Source organism: Plasmopara halstedii, assembly GCF_900000015.1.
Source record: "Plasmopara halstedii genome assembly, contig: Scaffold_208, whole genome shotgun sequence".
In the NCBI taxonomy this organism is placed as follows: Eukaryota; Oomycota; class Peronosporomycetes; order Peronosporales; family Peronosporaceae; genus Plasmopara; species Plasmopara halstedii.
This window is the reverse complement of record NW_020187129.1, coordinates 252,166-271,018: the sequence shown is the minus strand read 5'-3', so window position 1 is coordinate 271,018 and position 18,853 is coordinate 252,166. Positions and strand designations below refer to the sequence as shown.

Genomic DNA, 18,853 nt, shown 5'->3' with positions numbered 1-18,853 from the left:
GGCCATGCCCGCGGCCGCCCTCGGAGCCAGCGAGGCTGGGTGTTTGTCGTGTCACAGATACAGGGCTCACTGAGCGGAGAATGTGTAAAGATGGTCCTGGGGACATAACGGTGTCTCAGACACGTGAGCCTCGTATGAGGCGAGGATCAAATGTGAATTGTGGGTATTCACAATTTTGGTAAGATAGAGTGTAACGGGATTACAAGTATCCTGGTATGAAAGGGTGGGTCACATAAGATGGTTTGCCCGTACAAAGATGTGGATCACACAAATCGGTGAAGCCACACAATGGCGTGGCTACACTCTAACATGAAACCACTACGTGGCGGGTAATGAATATTAACTAGGTTTTCCTATTTAATTGGAAATCCTGAGGTTTCAGTTGTAGGCGGCTCTGTCGCAAAATAAACAAATTAATACAGTTTCAATTCTGAACGGACAAGTGTCTTTGCCTTGGTTAGGCTTTTGGTTTCTATTGGAGGTAGCGGATTGCAATCCGCTACATTCGTACTCGTTCTGGTATAGAACGTAAGGTCGGTGACCTTTGTAAGCTTCTCCTAAGCAAAGAGATACGGCAGCCCCGTTGCAGCACATGTTGAGCTCTAAAATATGAAATTCAAATACCGATTGCAGTCAATAAAACCATTCTGACCCATTGGTCGTAGGCTTTTAATCAATAATGATGTCTACCGTGATCTAAATGAGTAATTTCCCAAAGAACAAGAAATCCTATCAAATGCATTCAACTAAACTAACCGCACGTAAAATATAAGCTCATCAAAAAAGAATACTCATAATGCAATAGCTGTGTAATGCAAACGGCGTACAGCCTGGCTGCGTGACTCGATGTTTTTAGTCGTCATTTAGCCGGAGCGTCGTTCATGTAGAACTGCGATTGGTAAGATGTTGTACCTTTGAAATTGAATTAAATCATGCCTGCCTTTTGCATGATCAGTACAATTTGACCGATGAGGAAGCTTACATCATGCCCCTTGGCTTGTTCAAAAGCCGAAATTTGAGGATCAATGACATACAGCTTAGGCCAGAAAGATCTTTGACTGAGTTTAACTGCATACAGTCGGCAATATATTTCAGTTGAGCAGACTAACGGCTAAATACACGTAAGTTATGGATGGGTGGACGGATGGAGAGCGTGGTATCTACGTTGATGCATAATGTAGACGGTCTCCAAGCCATCGTATGCAGCAATTGCAATATCATGTCAGTGTTTGCAAACGCAAGCTGGCATTATAGTCAGGATGGAGGTAAGCAAAAAGAATTGTCATGGATCTTTGAAGCACGTGCAAACATGCGAAAGTTTTTTTTCAGTCGACTCCCTCCTTTTGTTGCTTATGAAAACGAAAATTCATCACTGCTAAATTCCTCACATTGGTAATTGTTATCCTACTTTTACCACGCCACTTGATATATTGTTTACCACAACCACCGAAATCTAATACGGGCAATGAAGCATATTGCTGTGTGCTTTGCGCGACATGCTAGCTACCGAAAACGTGGATACCGCAGGTCCAAACTTGCCCTTGGCCTATCAAGTCAAACCCACCGTACCATCCATGTCTCAGCTTTGGCTCACATCAAACAGGCTGTAGAAGTCTCCGCCTTACTAAAGTTATTCCGGGTGTATATTTACACAGATTTTTGATTAAATCTCCCCCACAACGCTATCGTGTGACGGAATAACCTTGACGCTACGCAAGTATTACAATCATCAGCTACATGAAATAATTTACATTTGGTGTACCTTGTGAGCTGCATATACAGTGTACAGCATATCCACACGGTTTGTAATAATGTTATAGAATGTAACATGTATAAATATATTCAGACAGAAGCTGGTAGCTCTATTAGGGTAACCTGGATCCTATTTGAAAAAGGGCTGAATGTGTGGTGTCCGTTAGCAAAAGCAAGAAAACAGCAGCGTCGATTGATTCCGCTAAATCCTCGGAGTGACTGAAGGAAGACCCCAGCAAGTAAACATGAGAGCGTCTTCAACTTAGTGTACCACAATAGCAACAATATAAACAGCAGCTTTTTAAGCAATAGCAACTGGTAAAGTAGTAAAATAAATACTACAGGTGGTCAAAATCAACTCTGTGCGATACACATTTGAACAGCTTGTGAAAATACTTGCTTTAAGTAAATCTCAGGCAATGTTGGATGAGTCATATCACAAAGCTAGATAAAAAATTTCTGACAAAGACTAAACAAGTTAGAAATGAAGCTGGGCCCGAATTTGTCCCATCAGTTCCGCGCTTAGGATAAAAGCGGTTCTTACCGCCGTAAGCTCAACGGCTTGATGCTTTGTATGACCAACAGCGCTCACCCGCTCATATTACGCGCTTCATATCTGTATGGAAACAAAGCATATAATATATGTTATGCTGATGAGGTATCTAAAAAATTGTACATCATTACGAAGTAGTGGACGTAATCAAAGCTGGCTGGGACGCGCATATCCCACGTTAGGACCCGAGTTTGTCCCATCCCGTCCGTGCTAAAGCAGTTCTTACCGCGGTAAGTTCGGTTATTCGATGCTTTGTACTCTGACACATTCATATTTCGCGTATCAAATTTGTATGCAAAAATAATGTCTCATATGCTTATGGGGTTTCTGGATAAATCGTACATTGTCGCTAAGAGATGGCTACAATCAAGCTGGCTGGGACGTGCAGATCCATGTTTGAGATAGCATATTCAGCTTTCCATCGCTACCGTCTTTTTGGCCTATATCAATTTTTACCTGTCGAAAAGACCAGCTGACATGCATTTAGATTCAGAATTGGGGTTAACCAACACAAACGACATGCATCGGATACGAGACTGATACTATCGAAACTCATTGACCCGACGCGTAATAATCGCTTGTCGAGGCAATTTTAGTTAGTTATTTGCTGCTTTGGAGCCATGTTTTTCCATAGCAGTCCCCATAACAAGTAAATAGTAAATTTGAGTACGCTGACGCAAATAAGCGAAATCGTAGCTGCTCTTATAGTATAGCGAAGTTGCTTTTATGAGCTCGCGATAGGAACGACGCTTGTGACTTGATAATTAAAAATGTACCATCTAAGTCCAGCGTGAGCTCAGGAAGTCACGTGCGCCGGCCTTAATTTGTTCAGGTAGTGGCGAATATTGATCGCGTTCGAGTGCCGGTCACAGTATTTGCAGAAGACTGAAAGCGCTTCGACGTTAAAGGGCTGAGCATATAGTAACGCCTTGGTCATATCCGATGTTGCTGTATTGAATTACCATATTAATCTTAAAGCCAATCAGTCATCTTTGCCAGCAACAATTTCGTCTCTATCAGAATGATCTTCAAGCATTCTAGTGAATGACCTTGTATGTCTTCTGCTCGGCATATTAGTAGACTGTTCACGTTCGCCACTGTCTATGTTAAGCCCAAATTTGTACCGCGCGGATGGAAATATTGTTTTTGATAGGAAGTAGTCTTTAACGGTCCTTGGGCTAAGATTCTATGGGCGTGTTTACGAGGACTCTACTAGCTAAAAGCTTTCTTTCAAATTGAGCCGCATCAAATGAGTTGGACTGGGTAACATTTGCCGTGAAACCGATAAAAAATCTAAGAAGACTGTTTTTTCTGTGAGGATGGAACAGAAATGTTCTCCTGGTTCAACACGCGTTCCTTAGACTCCAGTATTTCACTGACCATGAAGGGATAGCAAGACTGGCGATCCACAATCCAAAATGAGTAACCCTTGCCTTAATCATACACACCTTGCGTGTCACTAATCACGCGATTAAGAAATCAGAGTCAAATTTCACACTGGATCGACCGGAGAACCCCCGCTTGATTTCTTAGTCTAGTTGGCTTACTGGGCACAATCTCGATGTCATTGTACCTCGTGACAGTCGAAGTCAATGGACCAAGCCTTGAGTGATCGATTTAACTTGAAAATGATTATGCTAACAGCTCCTGGTTGTTAGTTGTTGATATCATTGTTCGGGGATTTGTTAAAGCATGTAATGCTCCGACTGATTTAGACTTATCACGCAGTCGTAAACGACGCGGTACAACGAAGAACAGTAGATATCACACAATGACACTGGAAATACCGGATACGGAAGTTAAATTGTGTTTTAAGCGTCAAAATAGCATACAATTCGTCAGAAACTGTTTTTAGTTTATCTGAAGAGTTTGATGACTTTGAAAGCTTTGAACGCTATTTGGTCCAAACACACTATTGGAGATTCTATCATAGTTCAGGCATAACGTGTCTAGAATGCCACAAGCCAAAATTTGACTGGAAAGTTACAGACACCTACTACACCCTAATGAAGCTGTAATGTGTCATTAGACAACCTCTGCTGGATATACGAAAAATTGGCGCGGAAACTACGATGCAACATTCTTGGAGTAAGATATGAAATTAACGAAGATTAACTGGATCAATGATTAGAAGGCAAGGGCGACAATAAACACGGCACATTCTGCTGAGGCTTTTGTCTGTATGATCTCTAGGGCCAATCCCTACTAGAAAAGAGACAATATGGTACTGGGGGGTTCCGTGCACGCAGATACCTGGCTCGTAAAATCCGCGTTCATAGTCGCTCACAGGCAATCTTAGGACGCAAGTATCTCTCAAGAATCTGGTTCCTGACACTTGGCAAATTGAGATTATATTCTTGAGAATCAAACCATTTTGAATGTCATACCGATATAACACGAACTTATCTCAGAAACTATAAATGCTCATATAGTTTTGCGTGAGGTGACCTTCACTTCGATATCATACTCTGTAAACTTCATCGTATTTTGAGAGACTTCTTAGCTTCACTTTGAGCCCAGAGTACGTACGAGCACTGTTACACCCACTTTCACCAAGATGCGAGCTCATCGGGGTCGCTAACCTGCCAAGACTCAACCAGCACAGTTGAAATTTTTCCTTTTTCCCAGGTCATACGTTCCTTACTATTTTAAGTCATTTCGAGCCTTGACTTTTTCCAACGTTCTCGCTACCTTTGCTTACGCGCTGCACACCGTTCCCAATTCCCGAAGTGAGGGGTTGTAAAACACCCCACTGCAAGACTGACGACAAGGTCCGATTCGTCTCAAATGGAGTGGGTCTAGTTCAGCAAGCTCAGCTTGTTCGTGGCACGCACAACAAAACAGTACGTGGCTGGTACAGCCAGTACCAGCCACGTACTGATTTGTTGTTTAGTAGGTTTCACTCTATAGATAGGAGAGCGTATAGATTCAGATATAGGCGGCTTTGCCTGAAGTAAAAGTGAGAAATACAGCTTACATTTTAAACGGAGGAGTTTATTTGACTTGGGTTTAGGTTGTAGTTACTCTTGGGGTGAGCTGATTGCGGTCCGCTACCCTCGTACTGGTACTAAGTATAGAACGAAAGTCACGGACCTTAACCAAGCTTTCTCTACGCATAAGAGCTACGGCAGCCGTGCTGCAGCGCAACCTCCAACTAGCGAGTAAAACCTGATCTTGTCCAAGACTGAGTCTAAATCGGTGCCTGTTATTGCTGTCATGTGGATTCAAGCGGGCTGTTAGCATCAAAGGCTTAAAGATACAGATTACCACCCGAATCCAAGTCAATCTTTAAAGTCTAGCGTCGCTAATGATTATATCACGTCGGAAAACTATAAATGAAAACGGCCAGACGCGCGGCGGTGTAGTCGTTGAAAATCTAAAGCCTGCACCTCAATCGGTCCCCGTAGACCACATCTGGGGGTTGGCGCTTATGCTTATATGATCAGCAGCTGTAACAACAAAGGATTAATGCATTCATTGATGTTCAAGCGAATATAGCAATACAGCTCTGCACTTTTTATTTATGCGTGGTGACATAACTGGCTGTTTGCAACCTTTTTGACGATAGATCTTAACGTGCTTAATAATAATGAGGCCCACTGGAGTGCTTGTGAGAGTACTTCGGTCTTCTTTCAGTCGGCTAGGAGGCTTTTGATCGATCATATAGATGTTGTCTGTGCTATTCAATCGACGATGACACTGATATAGAAAATAGTGCATGTTGAGATTATCGAAGCTTAATTAATAAGCCTTTTTCGTCGATAATTACGCGCCCGTCGTCGTAACCAAACGCATGAAATGCGATGTCACTTTTTTATTCAATATACACGAAGCACTTCATCAAATTTATGGTTCAAATTTAAGTCAAATTTGCATCAACTTCCCGACATTTCTCCGTTGAACGGTTTATGTAGCACCTTAAGATTTATCACTCTCATTAAAAATGGCTCTATGTAAAATGATACCTTCAGAATGGACGGTGCAATTACTCATGTACTGCAGATGTATCACTTGGGACACCTCGACCGTGGTTTAAGCGAATTAACATTGGACGTGTCAGCCTATGTGAGACTCAAATCGCCATCGATGACTCTTGCGTCTTGCTAGCAGCGGAAGTACATTGGCCATCAGAAACGACGGGTGCATGGACGGTGAAACATACGAGATTAAAATGTATTGTCGTGTTCACGCATTTCGCGAGTCAAATGCTTTTAGATGTCAAAAACAAATACACGCTGCAGAGATGCGGAAATTGCTAAAACGTTTTAAGGCGTAGGGTAACAATACAACTGTATATCGTTCCAACTCTGTCTCGAAATGATTTGCCACTCTTGTTTAAATCACGATTGCGTAATGTTGTCAACTTTCAGTACATATGAATCAAGCATTTGTAACAGTCCCAGCTAACACGCACTCCAGCTCCTGCAGAATTCAAATAAACCTGATGGTGATCCGGCCAGATTACTATAAACCAGTGCGTAGCTATATATGTGGCACACGATAAGCAACCAAACAACACAACGCCTGTGCTTTCGCCCAACGAATGTAATCAAGAGGAAAAATATGCAGAAATCTGCCGAATGAATTCACTGGAATTAGGGAAAAAGTGGTTGACTTTGCCAAATGATTGGATAGCGTAGAGTTTTTTGATACAGTACTGACTGGATCTAAACTTCTCGCCCCTTCATTGCTGAAAACTGAGATCTGGTGGATCAGCCGGTGACCGTAATTGTTTGGCTGAAAATCGCTTCTGTCCGACTCTAAATCTCGAACATTATTTCGATAGAGGTCGCGTCACCTGTTTTGACTATAGTCAACCAGAACCAGGCCAATCTTCTGGCATTGAAAATTAATACTTACGAGTGACTGAGAAAAAGTACACAACAGAGCCCACGTGCAAATATTCGTCCATTTCTCGAAACGCAAGCTTAAGCGTGGGCCCTTTATTTGATTGCTAAACCACAGCGCGACATTCACTCTATCATACAAACTTCAAGTCACTCGAGTTTATTCATGGTAAACCAGTCTTTCGCACCAATTCATCCCCACAACGCCAGCTTATACAACGTCGGAAAGGAAGCGATGAACAAGAGGCTAGAACGTCATGATGGGTCTCTTCTGGTAGCAGAGAAGCAGGAGACATTTATAGATGACGATAACGATGACACGACGACTCTAGGTATCGCCGTGAATACACGCAACTACCAGACACTTTTAGATAATTTGGCACAACGACGACGCACGAGTTCAGTGGTTATCATGTCTCCAAAATATCGACGCCAGACTGTCGTCGTTTTTCCACAAGGAAAAAATACAAAGCCAGAGAGTCCGAGGGAATATATGATCGACGACGAAGAGGAAGACGACGAAGAAGCACGTGACGAAACTGTTGTGGGTCTGCCCGTTGACACGCGAAATTATGAGGCTATTGTGAGTCGAGAGCTCCCCACGCACTCAGATCCAGGTAAATTTAATGTGAATTATCGCCGTGCGACAGTAGATATCATGCCGCAATCTGTCCCTGAGGAGGATGTTTTTACGAGCCATTCGATCGTCTCAGAGAATAGCGACGATGATGACACCGTCATGGGGTTTCCTGTCAATACAGGCAATTCTGTGTCGTATCAAGTTGAAGAATCTGAATCGGGGCGACGTGACCCAGTACACCGTCAACGAAGATATAGCACGTTGGAAAAGGAGCCTCGTGTCAGTGACCCGTATCGGTCATCGTCTCAGTGCGGAACGGCTTCGCAAGACTCGTTTACGACTGCACCGAATAATAGTATTCACACTGATCCTCGTGCTTCCTGTTTTGACAGTCGTCGCGCTTCGAATGCGGCGTACGTTCCATACTCAAGTTGGATCTACATCCAGCATGGCAAGCTTAAAGCATGGAAGCGCTACTTTGCCGTACTTTCAGGGATGGAATTTAAGTACAGTAAAGGCGCAGGGCATTCTCCGAAAGGTTTTGGATTGTTGACTGCAGTACGCAGGGCGCATGACATACGCTACGGGCTTTGGCTTGAGTTAGACGGTGATACGTCGCTCCTCATTCGCTGTTCTAATGTTGATGAGTTTGAACAGTGGCAGAATGCAGCGGAAAAGGCTATTGAACGTCTTAACTCACAAAATATGACCTCGTACACTTTATCGGCGTCGGAACGACATGAAGGGTATCTATTCAAACAGGAGAAGAATAAGACATGGAAACGATGTTTCTTTGTTGTGGGCACCGATGGGTACATCGAGTGCCGCGACAGCGAACAGGATCAACCCGACCGAAAGTGTTCTGGATACATCAAGGCTGTGTCATTTGCCGACTGCCATGCTAACGGCCTTGCGATCCAGCTAAGTGCAGGTGTATCCTTGGTTTGCTATGCAGACTCGTACGACGATCAAATGCTCTGGTATGGCGCAATCTCGGCTGCCGCAAACGCGAATGGTAAAACAGCACAGGCTAAAACGTCGGTGAAGAGCTGCTACGTTGAAACAGCGGTGTCTAATCACGCAGGGTGGCTTTACAAACAAGGTGGAATTTTAAAGACCTGGAAGCATCTGTATTTTACACTACATGGTACTGAGCTGGCATTTGCTAAGGATACGAATTCGGAGACTGTGTTATGTGATTACGCAGTCTCTGTGGACGAATGGAGTGGTCATGCGAATGGACTGTCGATTCGACTTATTAGTGGACGCGTTTGGAAAGTCTACGCTGAATCATACGAGACCGCCAAACGATGGCGGTCGGTTATTAGAAGTGCGTGTCGGGCCGCCGAATCATTCAATCTTAAAAAATATTTGACGAGCCGACGTCGTAAGAAGCTTAAACCTGTGTACGGTGGTTGGCTCACAGAAGTGCGGAAGAATTTCCACCTTCGTCGGTTTTACGTCATTGATGGCACGACACTGGGAGTTGCTAACGATGTCGACAACCAGCTCAGACCCCTTGGTCATGTCGTTGATGTGGGTTCAACGCGTGATCTTGAGTGTGGCATGGTGTTTACACTTGCCAATGGAACCACAGTGAAAGTAATTTGTGACTCACTGGCAGACTCAAAATGTTGGTATGAATGCTTGAATTTTTCGCTCAAGTAGACATTCACCGGTGGTTTTTGTACAAAAATGATTGGTTTCAATTGATACGCTGCCCGATGGAAGGGCTTTGAATCATATTGAGTCGTAAGGAAATATATTTAGTTGTCTTAATTATTCTTGTTGTTTGTGTTCAATGCGTATATCGTTAGCTTGTTCCATGTTTGTAGTGCAGAAAATCATTCGAATTTAGAACGTTTACTATCGCGAAGACTACTTAAGCGGCAGGCTCCGCACAGCTTCGACCGCAAGCTTAATTATGTCTCGAGGTGGCAAATCATTTTCATCCCCCAACATATTCAGGGCAACGCGAGCAATAATCTCGAGAAATTCACAAAAGACCACCGATTGCTCTTCACGACAGCCAGAAAAGCTTTGGTCGACAGCACGATCAAATAATGCTGTCTGTTCCTCAAGTGTGCCAGAGCAGAACATACCACAGTCGTACAACATGCTTTTCAATCCTACCACAGAAAGCAGGAGCGGCCAAGTCGACGAAATTGGACGACCTAGTGAAGTTTCGCCCACTTTATGATGATCGTTCGTCTTTCGCTTCGGAGCATATTCAAGCGCATATTTGGCATATACCTTAATAAGCTTCGGCTTGGCTTCTTGAATAAATACTACCAGTCTCTAAAGTGATGAAAAAAAACATACATCCATTAGACCTCGACTTTCATGACTAGATAACACTATGACACCCTCGTACGTACATTCTGATGTAAATGGTCTCGAAATGGTCCGCTGGTGAGCCGAGTAATAGTGGGAAGAATTAGAGTCTTTAAAATACGATCCAAAACCTCGTGAAAACAGCCGCTTTGAGAGAAAACAGCTTGTACCATTCGTAACAATGCATGGACATACCCGACTCGAGAAAGAGTCCCTTGATGACGTATGGCTACAAACGAATCATGGCGTAAACACTGATTCAAAACCTTTGCAATCAACTTTTGAGCATTTTCATCGTGCACTTTTGCAATCTCGCATTCGTGAAGAAAATGAGCAAACTCGGCACCATTCATACCGTATGTGACTTCACTGCTACCGACAGCGTAATGCATATACGCTGCATTGAGCTTATTAAAGCAAGAAAGTAACAACTTTTGGACGATTTCACGCTCGCAAGATTCTTGATCAATCTCTTCAAAGTGGATGCGGTTCCATTCGTATAAAAACGCAGCTTCCATCTCCATATCCGACAAGAACTGTCTTGATTTTACTTGATGTAGCATTTCAGCATGAACATACTCTTTTAAGTCGTCCGCAGAAGACGAGATCTCATCTTCTTTAAGTTTCGTTTCGGATATCGGAACTTTTGGTGTCAAAATAGTTCGCGGAATTGCTTCAATGTCAGCTTGAACATCTTTCGTATCAAGACGCTTTTGTGAAGGGAAAAATGCATTTATTGTCCATTCTGTAAATTGGGGCGTGCCGACCTCGTTCACTGATACTGCTTGCTAGTGCATTTACACAATGATAATACATTTTTCATCAACGTACAAAATCTCGAGCTCAAGAGTTATACCTGCAACTGGATGGTTAATTTCTCATTGTCCTTACAAACATCGACAATACGCTGCTCAGGTGCAAGTTCTTGTCCAAGGTTATTCATCACTGCAGCAGGAAGGTAAAATCCTGGCTTATAATGGACATTCTCGCGAGTGCGACAACGGCCATGCGGCGCGGCCAATGAATATCGCTGGGCGGCAACTAAGCTGAGCCAGCGACAAGTTTGAGTGCCTTCACCACATGGGACCACAAACTGCAAGCCGTGTACTTTGACGCTGACACGCATTGATTATTGAAATTGAACCGACGCTGACAAACAAGTTTAAGATCTATCTATGTATAAACTTATAGTAATGTCGGCTAAGTTTAAAATCGATTAGCTTAGCTATTTGGATTCGATGTGGCGGCCTGCAAACTTGCATGGCCTTGAGGAGAGCTCCCGTTTCTGGCAACAGCTCCATTGATAGCCCTGAAGGGGGTACTTGCGGGCTATGAAGCGACCCGGGTGGTATGAACACGAAAGCGACGTGTTGGACTTGTTGGTGTAGGTCTCATTGCAATTTTTGCATCGACGAGGTTTGTGCGTTGTTTCGAGCTCCTTGGAGATCTCAGCACGATCGCGTGCAAGTTGCTTCTCGCGCATAAGCTCATCCTTATTCACCTTGCGAAGGTACTCTTTCTGGGCATCAAAAAGTTCTTGTTGCAGCTCACTTACTTGGCAAACAAGGTCTTCAATACGATCTTTTGATGAGTCATCGATTCGCTCAAGTGTCTTGACTTCTGTCTTTTTGCTTCGAAGCTGCTCCGTCTTGCGCTCAATTTCAGCATCCTTTTCATCGATAAGTTTGCGAGTAGCTTTCAAAGTAGCTGAGAGATCGTCCATTCGAGCAGTAAGACGGGCAAGTTCTTTCGTCAAATGTGCGTTTTTGTCACGTAATTCTTCAATAGCTCGATCTTTTTGCCGTAATTTACTTTGTGCCGTCTCAACCTCAACGTCAAGCGCATGAATTCGATGGCTTGCATGCTATTCGATCAAAAGGTTTCGTTTAGATTAAGTCAGAAGATCGGAATCAGTGTGATCCAAACCTTGGTCTCAGATTTGACATTTTCAAGCTCTTTCGAAAGCGATTCTCTGATAAACAATACACAGTTAATTTTCTCAACGTAGGAACGAGCGAGTGCTTTGATCTACTTTTTTTTAAGCTCATGAAGTGCAGTTTTGTTTTGGCCACGAGCAGCTTCCCACGCAGACTCCACAGCCTAAAAACCTCATGCAGCAGATCAATCAGGAAATTGTAAAGATAGTATAAAGCATAGAAGTCCGGGAACGAACCGCCAGTCGAACAGCAATATTTTTGACTTCTTCAGATTTTTCTGCTGCCTCCTCTTCTGCTCTTGCCGCATTACGCTTTAGCTTGTGATTCTTCTCTTTGAGCTCCAATATCGTGTTTTCATGCTCAATACTTACAACTTCCATTCTTCGGTATAACAAGTGTACATCAAAACAAATAAGACGCTATCATAAAAACTCTGCTTTACGTACTCGCGTAATTTTTCTTTTAAGCGAGCGTAACGCTTTTGAGAATCCTCCAATTCTTTCAATAAGTCTAAGCGCTTCTCGGTCTCACCTTTTACGTTAGAAATCTGCTCCATCAAAAAAGTATTTTCACGCTCGAGCGTGTAGACTTTTTCGCATTCACGCTCGTACTTCTTCATACACTGTTCCAATTTCGTAGTGGCAGCCACCTTGTTCTTATACTCAGTTCTATCAACAGCCTCGATAAATTGTGTTCGTAAAGTATGAGAGGTATGTTTATAACCTACTTTCTACTTGCGACTTCGCGGCTCATGGCATCTTCTGTGGTCTCCTTGTAGCGCTGCAAAACTCGTAACTCTCCCATCATTTTAGCTTTTTCAAGGCGCAAGTCTTGATGATCCGACAAGAGTTGCTGGTACTGATCTTCCAGACTTTTGGCTTTCCGCCTCCACATCTCCTCTGTCACACCCCATGGTTTTGACGTCCAGTCATCTTTCATATCAAGCATTTCGAAAATGCGTTTTTAATGGAAGAGAAGAATAGAGTTGACAGTAGTAAGAAATACAAAAACCAGAGTGAAGCCAATTGTGACAAGTAGCTTGGCTATCATCACCGGCACAAGGAGTACAAGAGCAAGGTCAGCTCATACGATTAAATATAGCACGATTTTTATTGCGATGAACGAAGAACTATTTTCGTCAGTCAGTAAGACTGCGAAATAAAGCTTATGGTCAAGCCATTTTTAAACTTTACTGAAAATATGTGGTATAAAACATTCATTTGGTCGAAGAATCCAAATCTGGACTTCAGCGCTGGAACCGATACCGTTGAGAGATCCAAACGAGTATTAACTATCCAGACACTCCCTGATCGAGTAATGGTACCTTAGTAAGATCATATGGCGCAAGCTTGGGTTGTCGCCTAGATCAATATGAAAACATAAATGAGAAATGACGCCAGAGGTTGGATGGATCAAAAGATATATACCAGGGGTCAAGCGCGCTGTCGTAAAAGCATTGTCTGTTTGCAACGGGATTGCCGTGCACCTCGCAGTAGATAAGCTTTGACTCTACTAAATAACGTCAACAGGATGGGTTTGTTTGCAACACCTTGCTGCCAAAACCAAGACTGTTACTGGTATACAGAATTTAGTCTTATTGCGTTTATGCATTGCGTGAGGCTGGCACCCCAGATTTGTCCACTCAATCGTACCGGATTCTAAGTCTACTAACACTTGTCACACCACCTTGGTACGCTGAGCTTCACTTTAAGACCGAAGGGCAGTTGTGCAATGAATTCACTGATGCCCCAAGACCACCCACACAGACCATCCCTTTAAGCAACAGCACCGAGAGTTTCGATTCCCGTACTAACTCTTACGAGCATTCAATACATCAAGAATTTTTTTCGACTTGATCTTTGTAGCACATACCTCGAGCCACAAAAAGGCGCGGATCTGGTGACCAACAGCCTGCTAATTGATCAAACGAGGTCTTTTTTATATGTATGGCCACAGCGACTTTTCGAAGTCCCAACCCATCACATGCACCATTATCCCGTCCTTCATATACGGGAACGTTCTCCAGGATGGGGCGTTCCTACGCTTCGCGCATGGGGAGCGCGCTGAGCGTTATTAGAAGGGACAGATGGGGAGTCGGGGCCAAAGCGGCAGCGGCAAGATGATACTATTGCCAAACCTCGAGGTCCCACAAGCTCTCGGAGCGAACTGCCCTTCCACTTTTCCAAGTACTAGTCAAAGCCCTGGTAAGCCCGCCGGCGCATTATCCTTACTTAAAAATGGGTCATCATTGCTCATCTATTAGAGCCGAAGGAGGCTTTCTTATGGCATGGCTGGCTTTCATTAGATGCCTTGAAGGTGGGGATATTATCGACTCTAACTGGGAGTCCCAACAAGCGACCTTTCAGATGTGTTCGCGCACATATGCGATCAAATTGGTTGCCATTAGTGGTTTCCACCAGATCTCTACCGCTTCGCAAAGAACTCCCAATTTCGCTACGAAGTGTAGTCGGCCTGATAGTACGTCAAACCGTATCGACAACCTCTCCGACCAAGACCAAAACCTCAAATACATTCACAACCAAATAAAACTGCCTTATATTCTACCTCAAAGATAGTGTCGGCAAAGAAGGATAACTATCTTGCCATATACCATGAGAGATGCGCTGACGGCGTCGCTGGGCAAAAACTACGAATGGCTTTGAGCCAAGCAGGTGTGTCCTGACTGTGACGAGAGCATACTGTATTGCGAAAACCTCAATATCACGACCAGAATATATATCCTCTGCCGTAGAAGCCGGTAAGACGTAAGCGCAATAACCCGTTTACGTCCATTGATACAAGCTTAAAGTACAGCGTATGGAAAAGGACGAAGTTTCGAAGCTGACATGAATGGACAACTTGAGCCAAAATTAGGGTACGTATGAGGCTTTCATGGCAGTCTTGAAAGCTGTTTCGCTGCCGTATAAATTATCACTTGAGTTTCTTGTAAAGCGATCACAGAAAAATCATTCTTTGCCAGCGTAATTGTTCTATTCAGCCACTATCAAATTGTCCTTTGTGATGATATGAGCGACTACCCCACTGGGGTTTTGTTCTTGGCACTGTTATAATCGGCTCCAAAGACATAATGCTACAGCGGAAAACACCTTGCTAAAGCATATATGATCGAGCACTTCTCTCAGGTGTTTGATAATTACATCCTACACACATGCTCGGTGCGAATACGTCATTAATATCCTCAAATAGGTCAGAATATGGCCTAGAGGCATGACCATCCTATACTCGAACTTCCTGCGCGAAGTACTCACCTTGAGAGGAAGATATCAGTAACTCTATTGAGCAATTGTTAGTATCCATCTACAAGGCCATGGGTGCTTAATAAGGTACAAGCAATTGTAATCTTTTGCGGTGCGTCATTTTAAGGAATTGGTATCTGCTATGGAATGGTGGCTGCGTTTCGCACATTCTATCCAGGCTTTATTCATTATTTGACGTCAGCTTTCCTGGCACAGATGTGGGGAATTAAATGTCATCTCACCAAAACTGGTCTGTGCTATACACAGAAAAAAGGCCGGAGAAGTCACATTGTAGCCTCGGTAAACTTTTTAAATTGTGACGTTTTATCAAGTCAACTTGATGACACAATCTCTTGTCAGGAAGGGCTTCCCTGATGGGTCCGTCATTATCACGTCGTGAAATTCTTTCAGCATTGGATAAAAGAATCTGTGAGAATTTTTAAAACAACCTCCAAAACTCGTCGCACTCAGTTTCCTGCGAAAGGTTTTCTAATAATGGACTCATCCCTGACGGATGATCAGCTCAGAACTTCCGGAACCTGCTATACTAGCTGGCAGACTTCAACGCCTTACTCTTGGGCGCACATATCACAAATGAGGGGCGCGCTCAACAAGAGCTACTACCTGGAGTAACGAGGGGTCAACCCTTGCAAATGTACACGTCTGTTAAAATTTGAAACTGTTTGTTTATTGTTTTAGCTGCAGCAGAGCCGCCAGATTTATAAAGCCCTGAGTTTCCTACTTAATATAGTAATACCTAATTAATTTAGCAAAAACCTAATTAATATAGTAATATGCATTGCTACTGGCAATCCTGCCACGTGATGGCTTCTTGTTACGGTGTAGACACACCACTGTGTGATTACGCTAGCTTGCGTAATACACACATATGAACGGTCGCATCATCTCCTTTCATACAAGGGTACGTGTAACCCCGTTACAATTCCCCCCACTAAAATAATGAATATCCTCGATTGGCCGCCTTATACGAGATTCGCGTGTCGGAAACACCTCCACGCTCCTTAAGAACAACTTTACACATTTTTCGCTCTATGAGCCCTGTGTCTACGGCACGCAAAACGCCCAGCCTAGCTGGATCCAAGGGCGCCCGCGGGCAAGGCGCTTCTTCTTTTCCTTCTACACAGGGTGCATCTCCGGACAGTACGTCTGTGGCTATACGAGAAGCACATCCCAAGCCCTAGGTAACTTAACGCAACACACCTCGCCCGCCCCGGGCGACGGGTTTCCTCGTCGAGGAGTTGGAAGGATTCGACTGCAAGTCGAATACTCTTTTTCCAGCATGGGAAGACGAGGAAGATGAAGTGCGACAACAGCGCAACGGAAGTTGCTCTTAAACCTTGCATACACCATATCCGTTCCCCGACCTCTCGGCTTCTGGGGAAAGTGGAATTATTTCCTATTTTCTCGACGTCGCACGGGAGCAGCAATTGAAGGCTGCTCACAGAGCGGTTCTCCTGTGCTCGTATCCACGATCGGTCTCGGGCCCTCCTGTGGAATACGGCTTTCGCTCGGCGGATCCCGCTGCCGAAGCGAAAGACGCGATCACTCGATCTTTAGGCCTCTTCGTAGTCGCCCCCCGCGCCACTACACAAGATGAGCTTGTTCAGCGAGAAATTCTCAAAGCTCGCTTCTTGGTACCCCAAGATATCCCAATGGATCGGTACCGCGCTCGACTTCAAGTACAAAATGAAATGCGCTTGTTTCCACAATGCAGATCATTCCTGTGGTGCTCGCTCATGGCGAAACCGCTGCAGATGACGATAAGCTCTTTGAGTGATGGGTGCAGCGGCACTCAAAACTTTCTTCGCTGTATACCTAACTGCGAAGCCACAAGGAAGTGAATGTGCGCGTTAAGCGCCATCGTAAATTTGAGTTTGCCAAACTCAAGGCGCGACGCAGACTTACTGCGTATTGTCTCCCTGTGACATGTGGAACAATCCATGCAAGCTATGTGCTTTCTCACACGAGTGAGTCTGCGAACACAGCAGCTCAGGGCCATAGCTTGAGCTCTGCTTTAGGCCATCCGGCATTCCGACTGCTGAGAAGCGCGCTGCGTACGACGACGCGAAGCGTCATGAACCTTCCGATCATAAGCGTCCACAACGTCTGTACAGTCTTGCCGAAGTAGCACTTGAAACTCCCACGAGTTCTCGAAGCTGGATTATCCCCGCCACTTCACAAGAAATAAGGTCAAACCCTTGTCGATGACGTCAACCCAAAAGGCGTTTCACGTGGTAGTAAACGCCACCATTCTCATCGAGAAGAGTCAACGACAGGCGATGACGACTTGTTCGATCGCCGACCGGTGGCTTGTGATACTTTCGAGCGTTGAAGGACAAGGTCTGTCGTCATCGGCACTCTGCAGAGCATTTTCTCGAGGTCGTCTTCCACTGTGCGGGTGTCTCAGCGAGCCTATAGTACTTTGTGCACCGGCTAACTCACGTTGAGGATTATCGTGCTCTCTCAGAGCGGCTCCTAACCGTCGAGCCGGCGAATACGTCACTTCCTCCGACATTGGAGAGCCTTGCGCTATTGAAAACAAAATATGTTGCACACCAGTTGCTTGTTCAACTTTTGGGTGGCCGAGCGCCTTAGGCGCCGCCCCCGCGCCAACGCTTCCGTGTTCACTTCCGCCGGATTCCGGTACTGCTTAACAAGCCCACATAAAACACCGGATTGGTGTGCATCCTTCTTGGGAGGTTAAACGTATACACAAGGCCTCACTTGGCCACGACATCAAAAGGTCCAATAAACGTGAACCCACACCATTCTGTGTCCTTCCTGAGGATTTTCGACACTGGTCTTGCCATTTCCGCATTATTTGCGCTATACTTATGCAAGTAGTTGGCGAGGGCAAGCCACTTTACGCAAGTCCTCTTGATTCTTTGAGACTGGCCAGTCCATAATGGTCGTGACCTTAGAGTGATCCGTACGAAAGGCACGCTTCCCAATGAAGCACCCGAAAAAGGGAATTTCTTCCGCGCCAAAGATGCACTTGTATGCACTAGCATACAGCTTATTCGTGCGCGTGCACTCGAGCACCGCTCGTAAATGAGCGATGTAGCTCTCTTCATCTGTCGTTTCCGTTTCGTGCTTCGCACGACTGCGGACGAAGATGTCGTCAAAGTATGTCTGTGCATACGCCCGATGGGTACAATTGCCTCACAAGACAATTAAATGTTGCTGGTGTATTTGACAGCCCTTGGGGCTTCATCAGCCACTCCCAGAGCATCCCGCTCGGAGCACTCACCGCTGGAAGCGGAATAACACTCGCTCGCATGAGCAATTGATAATATTTATCGACCAAGTCGAGTGCGCTGTACTTCGCACAGCCAGCCATATAGTTCTGGAGAACATCCTTCCTAGGAATCGGTGTTTGTGTCGGAATGGAGGTAGCTTTTGGCTTATTGTAAGCGTGAACGATACGCTACTTGCCGTTCAGCTACCGGACACAGATCATGGGTGTCAAATGGGGAGACGTACTCTTACGCACAATTCCGGCATCGTGCTTAGTACGGAAAAAGGCGTCAAAGACGTCACAGTCTCTTTGGCAGGGGCCATTAGCGTGTTAC

General features: G+C 44.7%; 4 protein-coding genes across 4 annotated transcripts; 2 read left to right on the top strand and 2 right to left on the bottom strand.

Annotated features, from left to right (window-relative positions):
* Positions 1–1,132: 1,132 nt before the first annotated feature.
* Positions 1,133–1,396, top strand: PHALS_03046 (uncharacterized protein; the record flags this gene model as incomplete). The annotated part of the gene is made up of 2 exons (XM_024721479.1): positions 1,133–1,198; positions 1,259–1,396. The coding sequence occupies 2 exons, from the start codon at positions 1,133–1,135 to the stop codon at positions 1,394–1,396; spliced, it is 204 nt and encodes a 67-aa protein (XP_024572867.1).
* A 5,991-nt stretch (positions 1,397–7,387) lies between these two features.
* On the top strand, positions 7,388–9,400 carry PHALS_03045 (Pleckstrin homology-like domain; the record flags this gene model as incomplete). The annotated part of the gene is made up of 1 exon (XM_024721468.1): positions 7,388–9,400. One exon carries the CDS (start codon positions 7,388–7,390, stop codon positions 9,398–9,400), a length of 2,013 nt encoding a protein of 670 aa, XP_024572866.1.
* Positions 9,401–9,610: 210 nt separating this feature from the next.
* On the bottom strand, positions 9,611–12,951 carry PHALS_03044 (uncharacterized protein; the record flags this gene model as incomplete). The annotated part of the gene is made up of 11 exons (XM_024721457.1): positions 9,611–10,030; positions 10,111–10,176; positions 10,262–10,295; positions 10,346–10,854; positions 10,923–11,011; positions 11,408–11,930; positions 11,993–12,038; positions 12,099–12,166; positions 12,240–12,384; positions 12,450–12,671; positions 12,731–12,951. 11 exons carry the CDS (start codon positions 12,949–12,951, stop codon positions 9,611–9,613), a joined length of 2,343 nt encoding a protein of 780 aa, XP_024572865.1.
* Positions 12,952–13,705: 754 nt separating this feature from the next.
* Positions 13,706–14,259, bottom strand: PHALS_03043 (uncharacterized protein; the record flags this gene model as incomplete). Its single annotated transcript, XM_024721446.1, has 4 exons — positions 13,706–13,818; positions 13,876–14,041; positions 14,141–14,169; positions 14,235–14,259. The coding sequence occupies 4 exons, from the start codon at positions 14,257–14,259 to the stop codon at positions 13,706–13,708; spliced, it is 333 nt and encodes a 110-aa protein (XP_024572864.1).
* Between the last annotated feature and the right edge of the window lie 4,594 nt (positions 14,260–18,853).